The sequence below is a fragment of the Carcharodon carcharias genome, chromosome 2 (genome assembly GCF_017639515.1).
Source record: "Carcharodon carcharias isolate sCarCar2 chromosome 2, sCarCar2.pri, whole genome shotgun sequence".
Classification (NCBI taxonomy): domain Eukaryota; kingdom Metazoa; phylum Chordata; class Chondrichthyes; order Lamniformes; family Lamnidae; genus Carcharodon; species Carcharodon carcharias.
In genome coordinates this window covers 233,623,913-233,650,510 of record NC_054468.1, presented here as the reverse complement: position 1 = coordinate 233,650,510, position 26,598 = coordinate 233,623,913, and the positions used below count along the sequence as shown (strand labels likewise).

Genomic DNA, 26,598 nt, shown 5'->3' with positions numbered 1-26,598 from the left:
ATGGTACACACTGCTGCTACTGTGCGTTGGTGGTAGAAGGAATGAATGTTTGTGAAAGGGGTGCTAATCAAGTGGGCTGCCTTGTCCTGGATTGGTGTCGAGCTTCTTGAGTGTTGTGGGAGCTGCACTCATCCAGGCAAGTGGTACATATTCCATCCTACTCCTGACTTGTGCCATGTAGATGGTGGACAGGCTTTGAGGATTCAGGAGGTGAGTTACCGCAGGATTCCCAACCTCTGACCTGCTCTTGTAGCCACTGTATTTATATGGCTAGTCCAGTTCACTTTCTGGTCAATGGTAATACACAGGGTGTTGATAGTGGGGGATCTCAGCAATGGTACTGCGATTGTTGGAGATGGTCATTGCCTGGCACTTGTGTGGTGTGAATGTGACTTGCCACTTGTCAGCCCAATCCTTACTGCATTTGGACATGAACTGCTTCAGTACAAGGGGTCACAAATGATATTGAACATTGTGCAATCATCTGCGAATATCCCCTCTTCTGACCTTTTTGATAGAAGGGTGGCAATTGAAGAAGCAGTCTAAGATGGTTGGGCTTAGCACACTACCCTGAGGAACTCCTGCAGGGATGAACTGGAACTGAGATTATTTTCAAGTGCAAAGAGGGATGGGCAATAAATCCTGGCCTTGCTAGTGATGCTCACATCCATCAACAAATAAATATATTAAAAACATGAGAAATATAGTGAGGCGACTGTGAATAAGCGAGTGCATTAACTGGAAATTCACTCTCAGCTGATACAATAAACAAATCATTTATTTAAGTATATGCTTGAAAAAAAATCTGAAGAAAAGTCAGAGTGAGTCAGTTTTGCTGGGGCATCTGGTTTGGAGACAATGGGAACTGTCAGGGGTATCCAGGTTCAAGAAATAATCTTCCTCCACTGTCTCGATGAATACCATTTATAATCGGCACTGTTGCATCGAGCTGGGATTGACAATATGAGCCTGCAGTTCCACTGTGAATTGATTCTTTTACTGTCCTCGTAATGAGTCAGGGAGAAACAAACAAGCTGTAACCAGAATGACCTCATGTGCCACTGACCATCAGCATCCACAGAACCTCCATTCCAGCTCGTTTCCCCATAACAAGCAGAATAACTTAAACCACCTGGAGTCAGCACCCTCGAGACCCGCCTGCGGTCAGCAGCCATGAGACTGGCCCAATTGCTCCTGGTGTGTCCCGAGCAGGTGCACTTGCTTTTGGGAATGGTAGAAGTACTGTCCTTGGCGATAAGACATCTCCTCTGTGCTGATCCACTGCTGCTCCTTAAACTCAGGGAAAAAAAAGGAAATTTCCTTTGCTGCGGATTCTGGCGAGTCTGAAAAGTAAAAACGTGAAACACCAATTAGAGTGGAACAGAGAGAATGACATTTCAAAATACTCAGATCTGAGAGTGCAGTGAGTGACCACAGGGAGGGTTCAGGGTTACACAGAGTTCAGGGAACCTGATTGATCAACCTCTGCTTATTCACCCAACACTGTTCAATGTGTTTAAATTTACAGAATCAGACAGAGCAAAGGAGGGGGCCATTCGGCCCATCATCCTCATGCTGCTTCGGTGAAAGAACTATCCAAATAGCACCACTCCCTTGGCTCTTTCCCCATGGCCCTGCACATTTTATCATGGCAGAGCCAAACTGAGATTATTCATTTCAGGGTGGAGTGTGCAGCCTGTTAACAGACACAGAGCCCTGAGGTAGCACCGTCAGCCTGAGCTGAAGGGTGCTCCCCCGTGTCTTGAACAAGCGCAGTCCAAACCAGCTAAATAAAACCATCCAGGGTCAGGGAGGGAGAGAAACAGGGCACAGATTCACAAAGTTTCCTCCCTGCATTAATATGCTGATAGTGTTTGATATGCATCATCAGAGCTCAGCCACAAGGCCAGGGACTAGATGGGAGCCTGGACCAGGAAGGTCCACCTCCCTGCTCTCAGCCTTTGCTGGTGTTCCCAGTATTGTCGGAGTAACTCAGCGACAGTGTGAGGGAGTGAGGCTGCAGATAGACTATACTGCAGTAACTCAGCGACAGTGTGAGGGAGTGAGGCTGCAGATAGACGATACTGCAGTAACTCAGCGACAGTGTGAGGGAGTGAGGCTGCAGATAGACGATACTGCAGTAACTCAGCGACAGTGTGAGGGAGTGAGGCTGCAGATAGACGATACTGCAGTAACTCAGCGACAGTGAGGCTGCAGATAGACGATACTGCAGTAACTCAGCGACAGTGTGAGGGAGTGAGGCTGCAGATAGACGATACTGCAGTAACTCAGCGACAGTGAGGCTGCAGATAGACGATACTGCAGTAACTCAGCGACAGTGTGAGGGAGTGAGGCTGCAGATAGACTATACTGCAGTAACTCAGCGACAGTGTGAGGGAGTGAGGCTGCAGATAGACGATACTGCAGTAACTCAGCGACAGTGTGAGGGAGTGAGGCTGCAGATAGACGATACTGCAGTAACTCAGCGACAGTGTGAGGGAGTGAGGCTGCAGATAGACTATACTGCAGTAACTCAGCGACAGTGTGAGGGAGTGAGGCTGCAGATAGACGATACTGCAGTAACTCAGCGACAGTGTGAGGGAGTGAGGCTGCAGATAGACGATACTGCAGTAACTCAGCGACAGTGTGAGGGAGTGAGGCTGCAGATAGACTATAATGCAGTAACTCAGCGACAGTGTGAGGGAGTGAGGCTGCAGATAGACGATACTGCAGTAACTCAGCGACAGTGAGGCTGCAGATAGACGATACTGCAGTAACTCAGCGACAGTGTGAGGGAGTGAGGCTGCAGATAGACGATACTGCAGTAACTCAGCGACAGTGTGAGGGAGTGAGGCTGCAGATAGACGATACTGCAGTAACTCAGCGACAGTGTGAGGGAGTGAGGCTGCAGATAGACGATACTGCAGTAACTCAGCGACAGTGTGAGGGAGTGAGGCTGCAGATAGACGATACTGCAGTAACTCAGCGACAGTGAGGCTGCAGATAGACGATACTGCAGTAACTCAGCGACAGTGTGAGGGAGTGAGGCTGCAGATAGACGATACTGCAGTAACTCAGCGACAGTGTGAGGGAGTGAGGCTGCAGATAGACGATACTGCAGTAACTCAGCGACAGTGTGAGGGAGTGAGGCTGCAGATAGACTATACTGCAGTAACTCAGCGACAGTGTGAGGGAGTGAGGCTGCAGATAGACGATACTGCAGTAACTCAGCGACAGTGAGGCTGCAGATAGACGATACTGCAGTAACTCAGCGACAGTGTGAGGGAGTGAGGCTGCAGATAGACTATACTGCAGTAACTCAGCGACAGTGTGAGGGAGTGAGGCTGCAGATAGACGATACTGCAGTAACTCAGCGACAGTGTGAGGGAGTGAGGCTGCAGATAGACGATACTGCAGTAACTCAGCGACAGTGTGAGGGAGTGAGGCTGCAGATAGACGATACTGCAGTAACTCAGCGACAGTGTGAGGGAGTGAGGCTGCAGATAGACTATACTGCAGTAACTCAGCGACAGTGTGAGGGAGTGAGGCTGCAGATAGACGATACTGCAGTAACTCAGCGACAGTGAGGCTGCAGATAGACGATACTGCAGTAACTCAGCGACAGTGTGAGGGAGTGAGGCTGCAGATAGACTATACTGCAGTAACTCAGCGACAGTGTGAGGGAGTGAGGCTGCAGATAGACGATACTACAGTAACTCAGCGACAGTGTGAGGGAGTGAGGCTGCAGATAGACAATACTGCAGTAACTCAGCGACAGTGTGAGGGAGTGAGGCTGCAGATAGACTATACTGCAGTAACTCAGCGACAGTGTGAGGGAGTGAGGCTGCAGATAGACGATACTGCAGTAACTCAGCGACAGTGTGAGGGAGTGAGGCTGCAGATAGATGATACTGCAGTAACTCAGCGACAGTGTGAAGGAGTGAGGCTGCAGATAGACGATACTGCAGTAACTCAGCGACAGTGTGAGGGAGTGAGGCTGCAGATAGATGATACTGCAGTAACTCAGCGACAGTGTGAGGGAGTGAGGCTGCAGATAGACGATACTACCGTAACTCAGCGACAGTGTGAGGGAGTGAGGCTGCAGAAAGATGATACTACAGTAACTCAGCGACAGTGTGAGGCTGCAGATAGATGATACTGCAGTAACTCAGCGACAGTGTGAGGGAGTGAGGCTGCAGATCGACGATACTGCAGTAACTCAGCGACAGTGTGAGGGAGTGAGGCTTCAGATAGACGATACTGCAGTAACTCAGCGACAGTGTGAGGGAGTGAGGCTGCAGATAGATGATACTGCAGTAACTCAGCGACAGTGTGAGGGAGTGAGGCTGCAGATAGACGATACTGCAGTAACTCAGCGACAGTGTGAGGGAGTGAGGCTGCAGATAGACTATACTGCAGTAACTCAGCGACAGTGTGAGGGAGTGAGGCTGCAGATAGACTATACTGCAGTAACTCACCGACAGTGTGAGGGAGTGAGGCTGCAGATAGACGATACTGCAGTAACTCAGCGACAGTGTGAGGGAGTGAGGCTGCAGATAGACGTTACTGCAGTAACTCAGCGACAGTGTGAGGGAGTGAGGCTGCAGATAGACGATAGTGCAGTAACTCAGCGACAGTGTGAGGGAGTGAGGCTGCATATAGACTATACTGCAGTAACTCAGCGACAGTGTGAGGGAGTGAGACTGCAGATAGACGATACTGCAGTGCTGGAATTAAATCAGGGAACGCCAAATTAGAAAGCGGCAGGCTAAAGCTGCTTTGATTTGAGATACAGAATCACAGAATGGTTACGGCACAGAAGGAGGCCATTCGGCTCGTCGTGTTTGTGCTGGCTCTCTGAATGGGAAATTGACCTACTGTCCTTCCCCCACCTTCTCCCTGTAACCCTGCACATTCTTCCTTTTCAGATAATAATCCAATTCCCTCTCTCTCTAGCACTGCAACATCTTTCTTAATCAATACTGTACCCCCTTCCCCTTTCCTGAACACCTTGATGCGTGGAATATTTAATACCCAGTTCTGCCCTTCCTTGAGCCGGGTCTCTGTTATAGCCACATCATCAGATTTCCACATGGTAGTCTGCATCTGTAACTCCCCAATCTCAATTACCACACTCCATACGTTCACGTACATAAATAGTAACCCTGATTTAGACTTTATTACTTTCTCCTTTACTCTGATCCCACCTATTAACTTATTTCCTATTCTAGGGCTACCTGTCTCTCCCAGTATAGCGTGCACCCTGGTGTTCCTCTCTGGTATTTTCTCCTAGTTCCCACACCCCTGTCAAGTTGTTTTAAACCCTTCCCAAAAGCACAAGCAAATTGCCCCACAAGAAAATTGGTTCCACCTCTAATGACGAACCTACGAACAAGGAGGAGGCCATTTAGCCCCTCGAGCCTGCTCCGCCATTTAATAAGATTGTGGCTGATCTGTTAGTAACCTGAAAGCTGCATCCCACCTACCCCTGATAACCTATTGCCCCACTTGCCTACCAAGAATCTATCCACCTCTGCCTTAAAAATATTTAAAGACTCTGCTTCCACCACCTTTTCAGGGAGAGAGTTCCAAATATTCACTACCCTCTGAAAAAATTTCACCTTATCTCTGTTTTAAATAGGCGACCCCTTATTTTTAAACAGTGAACTCTAGTTCTAGATCCTCCCACAAGAGGAAACATCCTCTTCACATCCACCCTGTCAAGACCCCTCAGGATCTTATATGTTTCAATCAAGTCGCCTCTAACTCTTCTAAACTCCAGTGGATACAAGCCTAGTCTGTCCAACCTTTCCTCATAAGACAACCCACCCATTCCAGTTATTAGTCTGGTAAACCTTCTCTGAACTGCTCCTAATGCATTTACATCCTTCCTTAAATAAGATGACCAATATAGATATAAGATATAAGATGACCAACATAGAAAATAGGAGGAGGTCAACTCAGCCCTTCGAGCCTGATCTGCCATTCAATATGATTATGGGTGATCCTCTACCTCAACGCCATACTCCCACTCTCTCTACATACCCCTCGATGCCTTTAGACTCCAGAAATTTATCTATTTCCTTCTTAAATATATTCAGTGACTCGGCCTCCACAGCCTCTGTGGTAGAGAATTCCACAGGTTCACCACCCTCTGTGTGAAGAAGTTTCTCCTCATCTCAGTCCTACATAGTCTACCCTCTATCCTGAGACTGTGATCCCTTGTACTAAATCCCCCCAGCCAGAAGAAACATCATCCCTGCATCTAGTCTGTCCATCCCTGTCAGAATTTTATACATTTTAATGAGATCCCCTCTCATTCTTCTGAACTCCAGTGAATACAGGCCTAGTCGGCCCAATCTCTCCTCGTACAACAATCCTGCCATCCCAGGAATCAGTCTGCTGAACCTTCGCTGCACTCCCTCTGCAACAAGTATATCCTTTCTTAGGTAAGGAGATCAAAACGGCACACACTGCAAGTAAGACATCTTTGCTCCTGTACTCAAGTCCTCTCACAATGAAGGGCAACATACCATTTGCCTTTTTAACTGCTTGCTGCACCTGCATGCTTGCTTTCAGTGATTGGTGTACAAGGACACCCAGGTCCCTTTGTACATCAACATTTCCCAATCTATCACCATTTAAATAATGCTCTGCCATTCTGTTTTTCCTACCAAAGTAGATAACTTCATACTTATCCATGTTATACTGCATCTGCCATGTTTTTGCCCACTCAGTCAACTTTTCTAAATCGCCCTGAAGCCTCTTTAAGCCTCCGCACCACTCTCATCCCTACCTAGTTTTGTGTCATCAGCAAACTTGGAAATATTACATTTGGTTCCCTCATCCAAATCATTGATATATATTGTGAATAGATGGGGCCCAAGCACTGATCCCTGTGGTACCCCATTAGTCACCGCCTGACACTCCGAAAAAGACCCATTTATTCCTACTCTGTTTCCTGTCTGCTAACCAATTCTCAATCCATGCCAATATATTACCCCCAATCCCATGTGCTTCAATTTTACACACTAACCTCTAATTTGGGACTTTATCAAAAGTTTTCTGAAAATCCAATACACCACATCCACTGGTTCTTCCTTATCTATTCTGCTGGTTACATCCTCAAAAAAACACCAGTAGGTTTGTCAAACATGATTTCCCTTTCATAGATCCATGTTGACTTTGTCTAATCCAGCTGATATTTTCTAAGTGTCCTGTTATCACATCCTTTATAATAGGCTCTAGCAATTTCCTACCACTGATGTTAGGCTAACCAGTCTATAATTCCCTGTTTTCTCCCTCCCTCCTTTTTTAAATAGTGGGGTTACATTTGCCAACCTCCAATCTGCTGGGGCTGTTCCAGAATCTACAGAATTTTGGAAGATGACAATCAAAGCATCCACTATTTCCATGGCCACCTCCTTTAGTGCCCTGGGATGTAGATTATCAGGCCCTGTGGATTTATCAGCTTTCAGTCCCATTACTTTTTCCAGCACTTGTTTTTTCTCACAGTCCACAGTGCTCCAAATGTGGTCTCACTAGTACCCTATATAACTGAAGCTTAACCTCCCTACTTTTGTATTCAATTCCCCTCACAATAAATGATAACATTCTATTAGCTTTCCTAATTATTTGCTGTATTTGCATACTAGCCTTTTGTGATTCATGCACTGGAATACCCAGATCCCTCTGCATCTCAGATACCTCACCATTTAGATAATATGCTTCTCTTTTATTCTTCTTGCAAAATGGACAATTTCACATTTGCCCACATTATACTACATTTGCCAGATCTTTGCCCACTCACTTAATCTAATTTTTTGTAGCCTCATGTCCTCTTCACAACTTACTTTCCTGCCTATCTTTATGTCATAGCAAGTTTGGCAACCATCCCTTCAAACCTTTCATCCAAGTCACGTATATAAATATAAAAACAAAAAACTGCGGATGCTGTAAATCCAAAACAAAAACAGAATTACCTGGAAAAACTCAGCAGGTCTGGCAGCATTGGCGGAGAAGAAAAGAGTTGACGTTTCGAGTCCTCATGACCCTTCAACAGAACTGGGTGAATCCAAGGAGAGGGGTGAAATATAAGCTGGTTTAAGGTGGTGGTGGTGGTGGGGTGGGCGGGGGGGCGGGGGGTGTGTGTGTGTGTGTGTGTGTGTGTGTGTGGTTTGGGTGGGGGGAGAGAAGTGGAGGGGGGTGGTGTGGTTGTAGGGACAAGCAAGCAGTGATTGGAGCAGATAATCAAAAGATGTCACAGACAAAAGAACACAGAGATGTTGAAGGTGGTGATATTATCTAAACGAATGTGCTAATTAAGAATGGATGGTAGAGCACTCAAGGTATAGCTCTAGTGGGGGTGGGGAGGCATAAAGGATTTACAAGTAATGGAAATAGGTGGGAAAAGAAAAATCTATATAAATTATTGGAAAAAAAAAGAGGGAAGAAACAGAAAGGGGGTGGGGATGGAGGAGGGAGTTCAAGACCTAAAGTTGTTGAATTCAATATTCAGTCCGCAAGGCTGTAAAGTGCCTAGTCAGAAGATGAGGTGTTGTTCCTCCAGTTTGCGTTGGGCTTCACTGGAACAATGCAGCAAGCCAAGGACAGACATGTGGGCAAGAGAGCAGGGTGGAGTGTTAAAATGGCAAGCGACAGGGAGGTTTGGGTCTTTCTTGCGGACAGACCACAGGTGTTCTGCAAAGTGGTCGCCCAGTTTATGTTTGGTCTCTCCAATGTAGAGGAGACTGCATTGGGAGCAACGAATACAGTAGACTAAGTTGAGGAAATGCAAGTGAAATGCTGCTTCACTTGAAAGGAGTGTTTGGGCCCTTGGACGGTGAGGAGAGAGGAAGTGAAGGGAAAAGGTGTTACATCTTTTGCGTGGGCATGGGGAGGTGCCATAGGTGGGGGTTGAGGAGTAGGGGGTGATGGAGGAGTGGACCAGGGTGTCCTGGAGGGAACGATCCCTACGGAATGCCGACAGGGGGGTGAAGGGAAGATGTATTTGGTGGTGGCATCATGCTGGAGTTGGCGGAAATGGCGAAGGATGATCCTTTGAATGCAGAAGCTGGTGGGGTGATAAGTGAGGACAAGGGGGACCCTATCATGTTTCTGGGAGGGAGGAGAAGGCGTGAGGGCGGATGCGCGGGAGATGGGCCGGACACGGTTGAGGGCTCTGTCAACGACCGTGGGTGGAAAACCTCGGTTAAGGAAGAAGGAGGACATGTCAGAGGAACTGTTTTTGAAGGTAGCATCATCAGAACAGATGCGACGGAGGCGAAGGAACTGGGAGAATGGGATGGAGTCCTTACAGGAAGCGGAGTGTGAGGAGCTGTAGTCGAGGTAGCTGTGGGAGTCGGTAGGCTTGTAATGGATATTGGTGGACAGTCTATCACCAGAGATTGAGACAGAGAGGTCAAGGAAGGGAAGGGAAGGGAAGTGTCAGAGATGGACCATGTGAAAATGATGGAGGGGTGGAGATTGGAAGCAAAATTAATAAATTTTTCCAAGTCCCGACGAGAGCATGAAGCAGCACCGAAGCAATCATCGATGTACCGGAGAAAGAGTTGTGGGAGGGGGCCGGGGTAGGACTGGAACAAGGAATGTTCCACATACCCCATAAAGAGACAGGCATAGCTGGGGCCCATGTGGGTACCCATAGCCACACCTTTTATTTGGAGGAAGTGAGAGGAGTTGAAGGAGAAATTGTTCAGTTTGAGAACAAGTTCAGCCAGACGGAGGAGAGTAGTGGTGGATGGGGATTGTTTGGGCACGTATATAACTTGTAAGTAGTTGAGCTCCCAGCACTGATCCCTGTGGTACACCACTCGTTACATCTTGCCAACCTGAAAGAGACCCATTTATGCCTACTCTCTGCTTCCTGTTAGCCAGCCAATCTTCTATCCATGCCAATATGTCACCCCCTATACCAGGAGATTTTATTTTCTGCAATAACATTTGGTGTGGTGTTTTATCAAATGCCTTCTGGAAATCCACAGTACATCCACCAGTTCCACTTTATCCATAGCACTTGTTACTTCCTCAAAGAATTCCAATAAGTTAAACACAATTTCCCTTTCACAAAACCATGCTGACTCCGTCTGATGACCTTGAGCTTATCCAAGTGCCCTGACATAACTTTCTTTAATAATATACATGCAACCCATCTGGCCTGTAGAGGTGCCATCTCCAAAAGAGCTGCTCCTAATACCCCAGAAATCTAAATCCCTCCCTCCTGCACCATCTGTCCAGCCACGTATTCACCTGCTTTATCCTCCTAATTCTATACTCATTTGCACATGGTACTGGGAGTAATCTGGAGATTACTACTTTTGAGGTCCTGCTTGCTAATTTCCTACCTTGCTCCCTAAATTATGACTTCAGCATCACATCCCTCTTTCTGTCTATGTCACGGGTACCAATGTGGATCACGACTGCGGGCTGTTCACCCTCCCCCCTCAGGGTGCTCTGCAGCCGTTCAGTGACATCCTTGACCCTGGCACCAGGGAGGCCACACACCATCCTGGATTCACATCTGCAATCACTAACTATTGAATCACCTATCACTATTACCCTTCCAGTCATCGTCTTCCCCTGTGCAGCTGTGCACCACCCACGGTGGCCATAGGCTTGGCTCTGACTCCACTCCCCAGATGAATCATCAGTATTATCATGACTCACTGGAGATAGTGCGCTGCAATATCAAGCCCCACTGCTCCCCGAGCCACGCCAAATGTGGAAATTTTTAAAATTTAGGTTAACAGAATATGAGCACCAGGTTTGTAAACTCAATAAGTAAATAACTATTTATTGAACAAACTGTCTTTAACCGGTGGGAAATGAAAGAAATATGAACTGCTAATTTGTAACCCAATAATCCAAACTCTACACCTTCTTAAATCACTAAACACACAAATACAAGAAACATAAGACACACAAAAACGTGGATTTTAAGGGCAAGATAAAGCAGTTCAATAGCACCAATTCCAGAGTACAGGAATCGGTGGGTTGATTGCGATCGATGTCTTCCAAATTCCTTTCAGTTCTTTGATGATAACATGAGGTGGTCTTCCCAGCACTTTCAGTCTTTAGTTCTCTGGGGGGATTGAGCACTTGCCTTTCAATGTCTCTAACAGTGATTTTCCTCTTTGCCTCTTGACATGGGTTCTCAGAAAAAGAGCAGGTTATAGAGATATGAGGAGAAAAAGCTAGCTAGCTATTATTGTAGAATTTCGGGAATCTTACACACACAAGAAAGAGATGTTTTAGGTTTTTTCCTTTCAGGCTAGGACCTATTCTGTTGCACTACTCTCACACAAAACCTGGTCACCTGGTCAATGGCCAATTAAAACATTGTTGCCAGATAGTTTCCCATTAGGCCAGACTCCTCCTCAGCACCATCCTGTTTTTCATGGCACACACTGTTCCAGAACAGCAACACTGTATATATCCCTCACACTGCTCCAGTAGACATATCCTTCAAACTGCAACCATTGTAATTTTAATCCACAGTCCAACAGAAATAAAAAGATGTGTTATTTACAGTATTCAGAACTGAATATTGATTGGAGAGCGAGATTCACTCAGGAGAATCCTGCACTCTTGTCTGTTCCTTTTTTTGATAATCTGGTGGACACCCATTCCCTCTCTCTCTGCATACTCTTAAACTGAGGAGTGACCACATCCATTAACGTGCTAGCCAGGGAGTTCTCAACCTCATGAATGCACTGGATTAACACCAGCTGCTGCTTGAACTCCGAAACCTGGAGCTCAAGTTGCTGCAATTGACAACACCTGCACATATGGTTACTGCTGCTACTAATGAAGAACATACAATAAAGGCAGGTGGAATGCCTGAGGTGGCGGTTGTGGTGAAGGGCGATGCGTCCCACAAGGTGTCGAAACAGTCACTGACTAAAGCCAGCAAGAAGCCGCCTAAGAAGCGGAGGAAATCTCACAAGCAGAGCTATTCCACTTACTTATACCGGGTGCTGACCCAGACCCACCCTTACTCCAGGATCTCATCCAAGGCCATGAGTGTTATGATCTCCTTCATTGTCGACATTTTCGAGCGCATTGCCTCCGAGGCCTCGCACCTCATTCACTACAACAAGCGCTGCGCCATCTCAGCCAGGGAGATCCAGAGCACCTTCCGCCTCACGCTGCCAGGGGAACTGGCCAAACACGCCCTCTCCGAAGGCACCAAAGCAGTCACCAAATGCATCAATTCCATTTAGGTAGATCGTTCTAAAGATTATAAGTTGAAGAGAAACATTGCTTTTGCTCGGGATACTGGGCTTCAGAGACAGAGGAAGAATTTTACCAGGTTCTCCGGTGACATCTCTCTTAAGCCCGTGTGAAGAGAGCCTGTGTCCAAGGATCCTTACCTGAACCATGTGTGGTGTTCCTGGTATCTGTCAGCCCGTAGCTGCCACGGATCGATTCTGGAGCGGAGTAGCGTGCTTGGAACACCCTGGTGGGGCCCATCACATGGCGCCAGTGCAAGATTGCATCTTCATGAGCCAGGATGTATGCTCTCATAGGTCCACTGCCAAACAGAAGAGAAGTGAAGCAGCAAGGTTAAAGGCAAAGCAACTCTGCCAACATCCAGGCAAAGGGGGTGGTGCCAATGCCAGTGTCAGCAACACCACCATATGAAATCTAGCTAGTGGTTTGTAGTGTCTGTAAAACCCACCTGGCCATGAACTCTACAACCCGCTGATAGAAGAATCTACCTGCAAATACACGAAAAAAGACACACACTAATAAAGAACACTGTCCAATCAACAAGTACAGTCCATTCTGCTAAACAGGGACTTGAACATCTCACTTGAAATTAGTTAACTCTGACTGTGCAGCACTCCCTCAGTACCGATCCTCTGACTGTGCAGTACTCCCTCAGTAATGATGCTCCAACAGTGCAGCGCTCCAACAGTCCTGACCCTTTCACAGGGCAGTGCTCCCTCTGTTGTGGCCCTCTGACACTATAGCGCTTCCTTGTCCCAATCATTTGACAGGTTGATCCTTTGTGTTCTGTAGTTTCAATTCAACAACAGCCACCCAAACTTCAGGCAATCACCCTCAGAGAATCTAAACATCATCCCTTGACATTTAATGACATTATCATCACTGAATCCCCCACCATCAACATCCTCGGGGTTACCACTGGCCAGAAACTGAACTGGACCAGCCATATAAATACTGTGGCTACAAGAGCCGTTCAGAGGCTAGGAATCCTGCAGTGAGTAACTCACCTCCTGACTCCCCAAAGCCTGTCCACCATCTACAAGGCACAAGTCAGGAGTGTGATGGGATACTCCCACTTGCCTAGATGAGTGCAGCTCCAACACTGAAGAAACAGTCACTTGCTAATACCAAACTGGAGTATTGCTGAAAAGAAAGAGACATGGTGTCGAAGCTTTTTGTCTTGCACTCATCAGGACAGATGCGAGAATACCAAATTTCAAAGGGAACAACAATTTATACTGCATGAGAAAAGGTGCTGATTGGGTTGGAAAATGGATGTTGATGCACAGCGGACAATGGTTACCTGGTGCATTCTCCATAGCAATGCCTCAACCAGAGTAAATGTGCAAAAAGCATCGAAAGTGGCAGGATAAGTTGAGAAAGTGGATAATAAAGCATAAAGGACCCTGGGCTTTATTAAGAAGGAGAGAGTACAAAAACAAGCAAGGTATGATGAACCTTTATGAAACACTTGTTCTTCCTCAACTGGAGTATTGTGTCCTTTCCTGGGCACCACACTATCGGAAGATTGTGAAGGCTTTAAAGAGGATGCAGAAAAGGTTCACAAGGATGGTTTCAGGGATGAGGAGTTTCAGTTACTAGGTGAGATTGCCAAAGCTGGGTTTGTTCTCTTTAGAGAAGGTTGAGAGGAGGTCTGATAGAGGTATTCAAAATCATGAGAGGTCTGGACAGAGTAACTATGGAGAAACTGTTCCCATTGGTGGAAAGATGAAAAATGAGGGGGCACAGATTTAAGGTGATTGGCAAAAGCAGCAAAGGTGACATGGGAAAATCTTTACCGCGAGTGCTTAGGATCTGGAATGCACTGTCTGAGAGTGTGGTGGAGACAGGGTCAATCGAGTGGTTAAGATCTGGAATGCACTGTCTGAGAGTGTAGTGGAGGCAGGATCAATCTAGGACTTCAAAACAGAACTGGAAAATTACCTGAAAAGAAAATTTTTGCAGGGCCACAGGGAAAAAGCAGGAGAGTGGGACTAGCGGAAATGTTTTTATAGAGAGCCAGCACAAAGATTAGGGACGAACGGCTTCCTCTTGTGCTGTAACCATTCAACGATTCTATGACAGGACCTTCCAAACCCATGCCCTGTAGCCTAAAACACCAAGGGCAGCAGGCAGATGGGAATATCAACATATTCACAATGACAATTAGGTAAAGAAATGTTGACCCTGCCAGCAACAGCCACATCACATGAACGAAGAAAATAAAGAAATATTTGAATGTACTCGTCAACATTGCCAGGAATGTGGGCCCATACCTGAATGCTCTGCGTAAAACTTCCGAGACTCTTCCTGACCCCATTTTAAATACTTGTGCGTCAGGATGATGAAGTTGTTGTCCAATATCTTCTGATGGATAGCCTGAAATCAATAGGCAGCAAAAGGTGATATAGAGCTACAGGGATTGGAACAGTGAGCGACTACAGCTGCTCAGGACCAACCTGAGGAAACAACTGAAGTGGGGAGGGATCACTGTCGGGAGGTGGTCACAGTGCCATGGGGTCGCTCTCCTGCCCTGACTATGCCCCATGAGCAAGCCTCAACACTGAGCACTGAGACAGGTGAACGAGAGGCTTCTGAACTCAGCTGCCCCAATCCACACCCAGCATCCACACACACACACTACATTCCAGACTGCAGGCACCCTGTCCTTACTGAAATCCCTTTGGTGAACACTGATAGCTGAGCAAGCTCAGCCACCCTGCTCACTACAGCTCTAGCTTTCACACAACACTACAGAGCCCAAAAATTACTTAGAGATAGCCAAAATCCTTGCATCAGAGGGAACCAGACAGGTACATTCAATTTGTTTTGTTGAAATATAAAAGATACTGCTGAAGGTTGAGGGCTAATCTAATGGTCCTTAAAGTTTTAGAGTGTTGATGGTGTAGATAGAAAGCAGCTATTTCTTCTCGAGGGGAAGTCCAGAACAAGGGGTACAGAAGAAATAGGAGGAGTAGACTATACAGGCCCATTGAGCCTGCACCGCCATTCAATAGGGTCATGGCTGATCTTGGGCTTCAACTCCAGTGTCCCGCCCTCCTCATATCCCTTAATTCCCCGAGAGGGCGAAAACCTGTCTATCCCAGCCTTAAATATATTCAATGATGGAGCATCCACAAACCTCCGGGGCAGAGAATTCCAAAGATTCACAACCCTTTCAGTGAAGAAATTTCTCCTCATCTCAGTCCTAAATGATCGGCTCCTTATCCTGAGACTGAGCCCCCGTGTTTTAGATTCCCCGACCAGTGGAAACAATCTCTCAGCGTCCACCCTTCAGAATCTTGTGTGTTTCAATGTGGCCACCCCTCATTCTTCTAAACCTCAGAGAATATAATCCCAATTTACTCAGCCTCTCATCATAGGTCAACCCCCTCATCCCAGGGACCAATCTAGTGAACCTTCACTGTGCAGCCTCCAATCCAAGTTTGTCCTTTCTTAAATGTGGAGACCAAAACTGCATTCAGTATTCCAGGTGTGGTCTCACCAAACCCCTGTACAATTGTAGCAAGGCTTCTTTATTCTTGTGCTCCGACCCCCTTGTAATAAAGGCCAACATGCTATTTGCCTTCCTAATTGCTTGCTGTGCCGGCATGCTAACTTTCTGCATTCCTTGTACAAGTACATCTAAGTCTCATTGAGCATCAACACTTATAACGTTCACACCTTTTAAAAAATATTCTGCCTTAAAGTGGAGTTGAGGATTATCAGATCAGCCATGATCTCATTGAATGGCAAAGCAGACTCGATGGGCCGAATGGCCTACTTCTGCTCCTACGTCTTATGGTCTCGTCTTTATTCGTTTGACCAAAGTGGATAACATCACACTTCCCCACATTAAACTCCATCTGTCATCTTCTTGCACACTTACTTAACCTGTCTTCATCTCTTTACACCCTCTCCATATCCTCTCCATACCTTACTTTTCCACTTAGTTTTGTATCATCAGCAAACTTAGATACATCACTGTCTCTTCATCTAAGTCATTACTATAGATTATAAATAGCTGAGGCCTCAGCACTGATCTTTGTGGTACTCCACTAGTCACAGCCTGCCAACCCGACAACGTTCTGTTAACGCTCACTCCTTGCCTCCAGCCCATTAACCAATTCTCTATACATGCGGATACATTAGCCTTTATCTTGCCTATTAATCTTTTATGTGGAATCTTATCAACTGCTTCCCCTTTATCTACCTTGCTTGTTACAACCTCAAAAAATGCTAATAAATGTGTCAAACAGGATTCCCCTTTAGTAAAACCATGTTGACTTGCTCCAATCATACTATACTTTCCCAAATGCATTGCTAAGACTTTCTTAATAATAGATTCCAGCATCTTCCCAACGGCTGTTGTTAGGCTAACTGGCCTGTAGTCCACTGTTTTCTTTCTCCCTCCTTTCTTAAAAAGTGGTGTCACTTTCTTAGAAGTATAACCTTAAAATTACAGCCAAGGCATTCAGAAATGAAAGCAGGAAAGCTGCAGAATAGAAAGAGAAATGCTGAACACTATTGCCAAGTTTTGCCCAGTGTGTGTCAACTTATTTGGTACTGCTTTGAGTTAAAAGCTTTGGTTTCAAGTCCCACTCCAAGGGCTTGAGCACAAAATCCAGGCTGATGCTCCAGTGCAGTACCGAGGGACAGTTGCACTGTTAGAGGTGTCATCTTTCAGATAAGATTTTAAACTGAGGCCCCTTCTGCCCTCTCATTCGGCCCTATTTCGAAGAGGAGTTCTTCCCTGTGAGCTCACCAATATTTATGACTGAAACAGCATCAAATATTTAAAATATTATAAAGTAATAAGTAAAATATTTATCAGTCAGTTCAACCAAACAAGCAGATTATCTAGTCATTATCATAATACTGTCAGTGGGATCTTGCTGTGTGTAAATTGGCTGCCACGTTTCCTTACATTACAACAGTGGCTACACTTCAGAAGTACTTCATTAACTGTAAACACTTTAGGATGCCCTGAGGTTGTGAAAGGTAATAAAGAAAATGCAAGACTATCTCCCACTGTACAGACTATGGCCTGTAGATCTGTGCGCTTTTAGCTAGAGGGGAGGAAGTGGTTGAAAGCTGAGAAATGACAGTAACTCAGCGGCGCTGCTGTTTGGAACCCATTAGTCCCACAACGAATGGCCAATTCACCGGAGATTCCTGCATGATTCAGACAAGGACAGGAGGAGGTGGTCATTCAACCCCACAACGTGCTACATCATTCGAACGGATCAACTCCGTTTAACTGCCCTTACTCCAAAATCCTCGATCCTCTTACGGAACAAAAATCTATCAAATGGAGGCCTGAAAACTCGAATTAACCCACAGTCTTTTGGGGGAAAAAATAGTTCCAGAATTCCACAGCCACTTTGGAGGAATATGCTTCCTGACATTGCGCCCCCTGTGGCCTCGATTTCCCCCTGAAATAGTATCTGAATCATTTTAACATTTTAAACATTTCTAGCAGTTCAGCCGTTAGTCTCTTATACTTGAGAGAATACAAGCCTAGTCTATGCAACCCGCCCTCATAATTCAACCCTCTTAACCCCATTATCATTCTGGTGAATCTGCACCTCCTCCAAGATCAATATCTCCTTCCAGAGCCCAGAGCGGAACCTGAACACAGAGTCCAGCCTTACCCTGCAGTGTTGTACTGAGGGAGTACTGGGGCCATCTTTCAGATGAGACATTGAACTAAGGATCTGTTCTGGCCTCTCAGAGGTGAATATAAGTGATCCAGAGCATTATTTGAAAGTATAGTAGGGGGGTCAGTGCCCACCAGTGAGAGAGGGCATGTTGGTGGTGCTGACGTGATTGGCCACATGTGATGGTTGGTATAACAGGTTAGCACATTTACAGAACACCACTAAATACTTTGACAAGAAGGGTATAGATCACCGTAAAATAAAAAATACTTGGTGCATTGCAACTAGCTTTATTGAAACCACAATGCCAAATATGGAAAAAAAAGGAAAAAATTGAAAGAGCAAGGGGAGTGGGTCTAAGTGAATAGCTCTTTCAAAGAGCTTCCACAGGCTGAATTGGTTAAATGGCCTCCTCCTGTAGTGTATCATTCATTAAAAGAAAATCAAAAAGGTAAAACAGTAAAAACTAATGAAGTAATGAAACACTAATCTGCGTTAAAATTGCTCAGTGTATCAGTCCTAGAGATGTCCAAAGAACTCAGTGTTTGAATGAGTTTGAATAGACTTCCTCAAGCAGTACGGACGCCAGACCAGATCGACCTTTCGAAGGGTCTCCCAATCCGGTTTTATATCGGGGTGCTGCTCCATAGCGCGGCGCAACGTGAGAACAGCAGAGCGCACGTCCGCTGGCGTAACCAGGCTCTCTTCACTATCCAGATCCTCCTCTCCATCCTCGTCCTTCTGTGCTCGCATTGCATCCACTACCTCCCCAATATCATCAGTCTCAGCTTCATAGGGAGCGTTATGGTCCCCTAGTTGGCACAGGTGAGAGAATTCTTCCTCCGACAACCCGTCTGGTGCTGTCACAACCTCCGCTTCTCCAGTTACCTCGCCCTCAGCCATTAGAAAGCCCGCTTTCTTGAAGCATTGTTGAATGATTTGCTGATCGACAGAGTCCCAGGAGTCTTTCAACAGACGGACAGCATCCAAAAGAGAGATTCTCTTTATGCACTGGACTGCAGTCAGCTCTGCCCTACTGTCCATCTCTTCAAGGACTTTCTCCCTCATTGCCTTGACGTAATGCTGCTTCATACGGTAGATGATGCCCTGCTCCAGGGGCTGGGTCAGACAGGCGGTGTTGACAGGGGGGAATACAAGACGGATGTTCCTCAGCCCAGAGACGCAAGGGTGTCCGGAAAAATTATCCAGGAACAGGACAACTTGACGCCCCATCAGCCTGCGATCCCACTGCCGCACCCACTCACAGAAAATGTCCCCAGTCATCCAGGCGGTCTTACTCGCTCGGTAAATGACCGGCAGGTGGTGGACCCCCCTGAAGCAGCGGGGGTTCTGTGACTTCCCAATCACCAGCAGGTCACATTTCTCACTGCCATCCATATTGCAGCAGGCCATAATGGAAAGTCTTTCCCTGGCTTCCTTATGGCCAGAAGGATCCTCCCCTTGTGAGGCCAGCATGTCACACCCAACGCACCTGTAGAAAACACCTGTCTCATCACAGTTAAAAATGTCCTGGGGTCCATAGCCTTCCAGCAGCTGAGGTAACACCTCTTCCGTCCACTCCTGCATCCCTCTCCCACCAGAGTCGTGCTTCTCCCACTGTGGACGTCGGAACACTATGTTGTGTCGGGATTTCCATCTCTGGAGCCAGCCCTCCGAGGGGTTAAAGTCAGGTTTTCCCAGAGCCGCAGCCAATAGCTTGGCCTTTTGAGCTAGAAGACGGCCACTAACGATTGCATCTCTCCCATGTGCATTCTGGAACCAGCGAAGCAGTGCCTCCTCCACCTCGCCGTCCTTCCCCTCGCGCTTCCTTTTCCGGTTAGGATTGGAGTCCCGATGCCATTCGCTATACAGCTTTTCTCGCTGTTTTAACAAGTCGGAGACAGTAGACTTGGGAAGCCCGAAGTACTGGGCCAGGTCACGATGACTCATCTTGGGCAGCTCATCAATCTTGCTCAGGAGCTCGATCTTGGCTCCCAGACTCATGGATTTCCTCTTTCCAGTCATGTTTGCTGCTGCAGTCAGCGTTTGGTGCCAGCTGTAACCCCACACCACAGAGATTAGAAGGGTTTGAGTGCAGAAGTAAATGGACTGTAATGAGGTGCTATTTATTTATCTCTGTTCTTGCATTCAGTGCACCTTAATTAAGGTGTGAACTAGTAAGTACAGCTCTTTCTGCTCAACATAGTTCAAAAATTAGCAAAGTTAAAATGAACTTTAATGCAATCGGCTAATGGACATTGCTTTTTGGCCATTTTAAGCAACTTGCCAGTTTGATTGAGGGTATTTTAAGTGGTGGGGCTATACCTTAGCAGAACGTCCCAAAGGCAGGTAAGACGCAAGTTCGTTCTTTCTTCCTTTAACTATAGTGTGGGCTGATCCTCACAGGTACAACAGGAAGGTGCAGCAATTGCTAAATGTCATAATAACTCACACAGTCACTAATGCCCACAGAATGAGTGCGGTTAACAGAAATATCCTACCTGCAGAATTAGCGGGTGAGCCACAGCGTCAGGTTTAATCAAAGCCAGTGTGAGCTGCAGTAATGGTCTCACGTGTCCAACAGATGCCTGCATCTTCACAGCACTGAGGGGTTTAACACACAATCACATTGATTAATGAAAAGAACTTCAGAGCAGGACTAATCAAAACTGGTAATTACTGGTGATGCAGGAACAGGAGGAAGCCCTTCAAGCCTACTCCAACCTTCAATGTGATCATGGCTGGTTATATCTTAACATACGAATTAGGAGCAGGAGTAGACCACGTGGCCCCTCGAGTCTGCTCCACCATTCAATCAGATCATGGCTGATCTGACTGTGGTCTCAACTCCACATTCCTGCATATCCCCGGTAACCTTTTGGCCCCTTGTTAATCGAGAATCTATCTAGCTCTCCATTTACCCATCCTTGTATCACATCCCTGAAACCCTAACCCCACAATATCTATCAGTATGTCTTGAAATTTTCAACTGACTCCCAGCTTGTTTGGGGAAAGAGTTTCAGATTTCCTCTCCCCTTTGTGTGATGTTGGGAGAAGGTGTTGGGGAGAGAAGGAATTGGGGAAATGGGTGTGGGGGGGAGCCAGCAGTTGATAACGGGGGAGTGGGTATTTGGAGGGGAGGGGGTCTGGAGGGTATTTGGAGGGGAGGGGGTGCGGAGGGGGGGACTGGGGGGAGGGGTTGGGGGAAGAGGGGTGTTGAGGGGTATTTGGAGGGGAGGGGGTGTGGGTGTATTTGGAAGGGAGGAGGTGTTGAGGGGGTATTTGGAGGGGAGCGGGTGTGGGTGTATTTGGAAGGGAGGGGGTGTGGGTGTATTTGGAGGGGAGGGGGTGCTGAGCGGGGACTTGGGGGAGGGGTTGGGGGAAGAGGGGTGTTGAGGGGTATTTGGAGGGGAGGGGGTGTGGGTGTATTTGGAGGGGAGGGGGTGTGGGTGTATTTGGAGGGGAGGGAGTGTGGGTGTATTTGGAGGGGAGGGGGTGTGGGTGTATTTGGAGGGGAGGGGGTGTGGGTGTATTTGGAGGGGAGGGGGTGTGGGGGTATTTGGAGGGGAGGGGGTGTGAGTGTATTTGGAGGGGAGGGGGTGTGGGTGTATTTGGAGGGGAGGGAGTGTGGGTGTATTTGGAGGGGAGGGGGTGTGGGTGTATTTGGAGGGGAGGGGGTGTGGGTGTATTTGGAGGGGAGGGGGTGTGGGTGTATTTGGAGGGGAGGGGGTGTGGGTGTATTTGGAGGGGAGGGGGTGTGGGTGTATTTGGAGGGGAGGGGGTGTGGGTGTATTTGGAGGGGAGGGGGTGTGGGTGTATTTGGAGGGGAGGGGGTGTTGAGGGGGTATTTGGAGGGGAGGGGGTGTGGGTGTATTTGGAGGGGAGGGGGTGTGGGTGTATTTGGAGGGGAGGGGGAGTGGGTGTATTTGGAGGGGAGGGGGTGTGGGTGTATTTGGAGGGGAGGGGGAGTGGGTGTATTTGGAGGGGAGGGGGTGTGAGTGTATTTGGAGGGGAGGGGGTGTGAGTGTATTTGGAGGGGAGGGGGTGTGGGTGTATTTGGAGGGGAGGGGGTGTGGGTGTATTTAGAGGGGAGGGGGTGTGGGTGTATTTGGAGGGGAGGGGGTGTGGGTGTATTTGGAGGGGAGGGGGTGTGGGTGTATTTGGAAAGGAGGGGGTGTTGAGGGGGTATTTGGAGGGGAGGGGGTGTGGGTGTATTTAGAGGGGAGGGGGTGTGGGTGTATTTGGAGGGGAGGGGTTGTGGGTGTACTTGGAAAGGAGGGGCTGTTGAGGGGGTATTTGGAGGGGAGGGGGTGTGGGTGTATTTGGAGGGGAGGGGGTGTGGGTGTATTTGGAGGGGAGGGGGTGTGGGTGTATTTGGAGAGGAGGGGGTGTGGGTGTATTTGAAGGGGAGGGGGTGTGGGTGTATTTGGAGGGGAGGGGCTGTTGAGGGGGTATTTGGAGGGGAGGGGGTGTGGGTGTATTTGGAGGGGAGGGGGTGTGGGTGTATTTGGAGGGGAGAGGGTGTGGGTGTATTTGGAGGGGAGGGGGTGTGGGTGTATTTGGAGGGGAGGGGGTGTGGGTGTATTTGGAGGGAAGGGGGTGTGGGTGTATTTGGAGGGGAGGGGGTGTGGGTGTATTTGGAGGGGAGGGGGTGTGGGTGTATTTGGAGGGGAGGGGGTGTGGGTGTATTTGGAGGGGAGGGGGTGTGGGTGTATTTGGAAAAGAGGGGGTGTGGGTGTATTTGGAGGGGAGGGGGTGTGGGTGTATTTGGAGGGGAGGGGGTGTGGGTGTATTTGGAAAAGAGGGGGTGTGGGTGTATTTGGAGGGGAGGGGGTGTTGAGGGGGTATTTGGAGGGGAGGGGGTGTGGGGGTATTTGGAGGGGAGGGGGTGTGGGTGTATTTGGAGGGGAGGGGGTGTGGGTGTATTTGGAGGGGAGGGGGTGTGGGTGTATTTGGAGGGGAGGGGGTGTGGGGGTATTTGGAGGGGAGGGGGTGTTGAGGGGTATTTGGAGGGGAGGGGGTGTGGGTGTATTTGGAGGGGAGGGGGTGTGGGTGTATTTGGAGGGGAGGGGGTGTGGGTGTATTTGGAGGGGAGGGGGTGTGGGTGTATTTGGAGGGGAGGGGGTGTGGGTGTATTTGGAGGGGAGGGGGTGTGGGTGTATTTGGAGGGGAGGGGGTGTGGGTGTATTTGGAGGGGAGGGGGTGTGGGTGTATTTGGAGGGGAGGGGGTGTGGGTGTATTTGGAGGGGAGGGGGTGTGGGTGTATTTGGAGGGGAGGGGGTGTGGGTGTATTTGGAGGGGAGGGGGTGTGGGTGTATTTGGAAGGGAGGGGGTGTTGAGGGGCTATTTGGAGGGGAGGGGGTGTTGAGGGGCTATTTGGAGGGGAGGGGGTGTTGAGGGGCTATTTGGAGGGGAGGGGGTGTGGGTGTATTTGGAGGGGAGGGGGTGTGGGTGTATTTGGAGGGGAGGGGGTGTGGGTGTATTTGGAGGGGAGGGGGTGTGGGTGTATTTGGAGGGGAGGGGGTGTGGGTGTATTTGGAGGGGAGGGGGTGTGGGTGTATTTGGAGGGGAGGGGTTGTGGGTGTATTTGGAGGGGAGGGGGTGTGGGTGTATTTGGAGGGGAGGGGGTGTGGGTGTATTTGGAGGGGAGGGGGTGTGGGTGTATTTGGAGGGGAGGGGGTGTGGGTGTATTTGGAGGGGAGGGGGTGTGGGTGTATTTGGAGGGGAGGGGGTGTGGGTGTATTTGGAGGGGAGGGGGTGTGGGTGTATTTGGAAGGGAGGGGGTGTTGAGGGGCTATTTGGAGGGGAGGGGGTGTTGAGGGGCTATTTGGAGGGGAGGGGGTGTGGGGCTATTTGGAGGGGAGGGGGTGTGGGTGTATTTGGAGGGGAGGGGGTGTGGGTGTATTTGGAGGGGAGGGGGTGTGGGTGTATTTGGAGGGGAGGGGGTGTGGGTGTATTTGGAGGGGAGGGGGTGTGGGTGTATTTGGAGGGGAGGGGGTGTGGGTGTATTTGGAGGGGAGGGGGTGTGGGTGTATTTGGAGGGGAGGGGGTGTGGGTGTATTTGGAGGGGAGGGGGTGTGGGTGTATTTGGAGGGGAGGGGGTGTGGGTGTATTTGGAAGGGAGGGGGTGTGGGTGTATTTGGAGGGGAGGGGGTGTGGGTGTATTTGGAGGGGAGGGGGTGTGGGTGTATTTGGAGGGGAGGGGGTGTGGGTGTATTTGGAGGGGAGGGGGTGTGGGTGTATTTGGAGGGGAGGGGGTGTGGGTGTATTTGGAGGGGAGGGGGTGTGGGTGTATTTGGAGGGGAGGGGGTGTGGGTGTATTTGGAGGGGAGGGGGTGTGGGTGTATTTGGAGGGGAGGGGGTGTGGGTGTATTTGGAGGGGAGGGGGTGTGGGTGTATTTGGAGGGGAGGGGGTGTGGGTGTATTTGGAGGGGAGGGGGTGTGGGTGTATTTGGAGGGGAGGGGGTGTTGAGGGTGTATTTGGAGGGGAGGGGGTGTGAGGGGGTATTTGGAGGGGAGGGGGTGTGGGTGTATTTGGAGGGGAGGGGGTGTGGGTGTATTTGGAGGGGAGGGGGTGTTGAGGGGGTATTTGGAGGGGAGGGGGTGTTGAGGGGGTATTTGGAGGGGAGGGGGTGTGGGTGTATTTGGAGGGGAGGGGGTGTGGGTGTGTTTGGAGGGGAGGGGGTGTGGGTGTATTTGGAGGGGAGGGGGTGTGGGTGTATTTGGAGGGGAGGGGGTGTTGAGGGGGTATTTGGAGGGGAGGGGGTGTTGAGGGGGTATTTGGAGGGGAGGGGGTGTGGGTGTATTTGGAGGGGAGGGGGTGTGGGTGTATTTGGAGGGGAGGGGGTGTGGGTGTATTTGGAGGGGAGGGGGTGTGGGTGTATTTGGAGGGGAGGGGGTGTGGGTGTATTTGGAGGGGAGGGGGTGTGGGTGTATTTGGAGGGGAGGGGGTGTGGGTGTATTTGGAGGGGAGGGGGAGTGGGTGTATTTGGAGGGGAGGGGGCGTGGGTGTATTTGGAGGGGAGGGGGTGTGGGTGTATTTGGAGGGGAGGGGGTGTGGGTGTATTTGGAGGGGAGGGGGTGTGGGTGTATTTAGAGGGGAGGGGGTGTGGGTGTATTTGGAGGGGAGGGGTTGTGGGTGTATTTGGAAGGGTGGGGGTGTTGAGGGGGTATTTGGAGGGGAGGGGGTGTGGGTGTATTTGGAAGGGTGGGGATGTTGAGTGGGTATTTGGAGGGGAGGGGGTGTTGAGGGTGTATTTGGAGGGGAGGGGGCGTGGGTGTATTTGGAGGGGAGGGGGTGTGGGTGTATTTGGAGGGGAGGGGGTGTGGGTGTATTTGGAGGGGAGGGGGTGTGGGTGTATTTGGAAAGGAGGGGGTGTTGAGGGGGTATTTGGAGGGGAGGGGGTGTGGGTGTATTTGGAAAGGAGGGGGTATTTGGAGGGGAGGGGGTGTGGGTGTATTTGGAGGGGAGGGGGTGTGGGTGTATTTGGAGGGGAGGGGGTGTGGGTGTATTTGGAGGGGAGGGGGTGTTGAGGGGGTATTTGGAGGGGAGGGGGTGTGAGTGTATTTGGAGGGGAGGGGGTGTGGGTGTATTTGGAGGGGAGGGGGTGTGGGTGTATTTGGAGGGGAGGGGGTGTGGGTGTATTTGGAGGGGAGGGGGTGTTGAGGGGGTATTTGGAGGGGAGGGGGTGTTGAGGGGGTATTTGGAGGGGAGGGGGTGTTGAGGGGGTATTTGGAGGGGAGGGGGTGTTGAGGGGGTATTTGGAGGGGAGGGGGTGTTGAGGGTGTATTTGGAGGGGAGGGGGTGTTGAGGGGGTATTTGGAGGGGAGGGGGTGTTGAGGGGGTATTTGGAGGGGAGGGGGTGTGGGTGTATTTGGAGGGGAGGGGGTGTTGAGGGGGTATTTGGAGGGGAGGGGGTGTGGGTGTATTTGGAGAGGGGGGTGTGAGTGTATTTGGAGGGGAGGGGGTGTTGAGGGGGTATTTGGAGGGGAGGGGGTGTTGAGGGGGTATTTGGAGGGGAGGGGGTGTTGAGGGGGTATTTGGAGGGGAGGGGGTGTTGAATGGGAGACTGGGGGGAGGGGGTGTAGGGGGGGATTGGGGGCAGGAGTTGGGGTGACCGGTGTTTGGGGGTATGGGGTGGGGAGATGGGGGGGGGGCCAGGGGAGAGCGGGGACAGGGGGCGGAGCTGGGGAGTGGGGGTGTTTGGGGAGGGGGGGGTGGGGTGGGGACGGGGAGGCAGGTGTGGGGGGATTGGGTTGGAGGGGGGGGGGTGGTGGGGGGGGGGGGGGGGGGGCTCCCCTCAGCCACTCTCTGGGGGATTCGGTGCCGGGCTCTCCGCGTCCCCTGGAGCCACTCACCCGCTCCCGCCGCCATGGAAACCGGAAACCGTCCGGCCGGGAATCAGCTCCGCCGTCTACTTCCGGTACGGCCCCGCCTTCCGCTCCCGGGAGTTTCTGAGCCGGAGATTGGTTCCGGCTCCAGCTCCAGCTCCAGGTCCAGTTCTCACTGAAGCTGCTGGTTAACATGCAAATGGTTCCCTCATTCCAGGCTTCATCATCATCCTCTCCAAAATCCTTCAATGCCTTGTCCCCATCTCTCCCACCAATTCCAGCTTCAACTGAAACTAAACACTCCGGATGCTGGAAATCAGAAATAAAAACAGAAAATGCTGGGAAAACTCAGTGG

General features: G+C 49.6%; 1 protein-coding gene across 2 annotated transcripts; it reads right to left on the bottom strand.

Moving 5' to 3' along the window:
• Positions 1 to 760: 760 nt before the first annotated feature.
• nme6 (NME/NM23 nucleoside diphosphate kinase 6) lies at positions 761 to 26,344 on the bottom strand. 2 transcript variants are annotated; one of them, XM_041209287.1, is made up of 6 exons: positions 26,271 to 26,344; positions 20,414 to 20,516; positions 14,529 to 14,631; positions 12,701 to 12,740; positions 12,393 to 12,553; positions 761 to 1,343 (listed from the first exon to the last, which is right to left on the bottom strand). In XM_041209287.1, exons 2-6 carry the CDS (start codon positions 20,504 to 20,506, stop codon positions 1,165 to 1,167), a joined length of 576 nt encoding a protein of 191 aa, XP_041065221.1. In that variant the 5' UTR covers positions 20,507 to 20,516; positions 26,271 to 26,344; the 3' UTR covers positions 761 to 1,164. The 2 variants fall into 2 exon arrangements, with proteins under 2 accessions (XP_041065221.1, XP_041065214.1); XM_041209280.1 differs by lacking the exons at positions 761 to 1,343; positions 12,393 to 12,553; positions 12,701 to 12,740; positions 14,529 to 14,631 and adding an exon at positions 18,187 to 19,968 and having other exon boundaries at positions 26,271 to 26,300.
• Between the last annotated feature and the right edge of the window lie 254 nt (positions 26,345 to 26,598).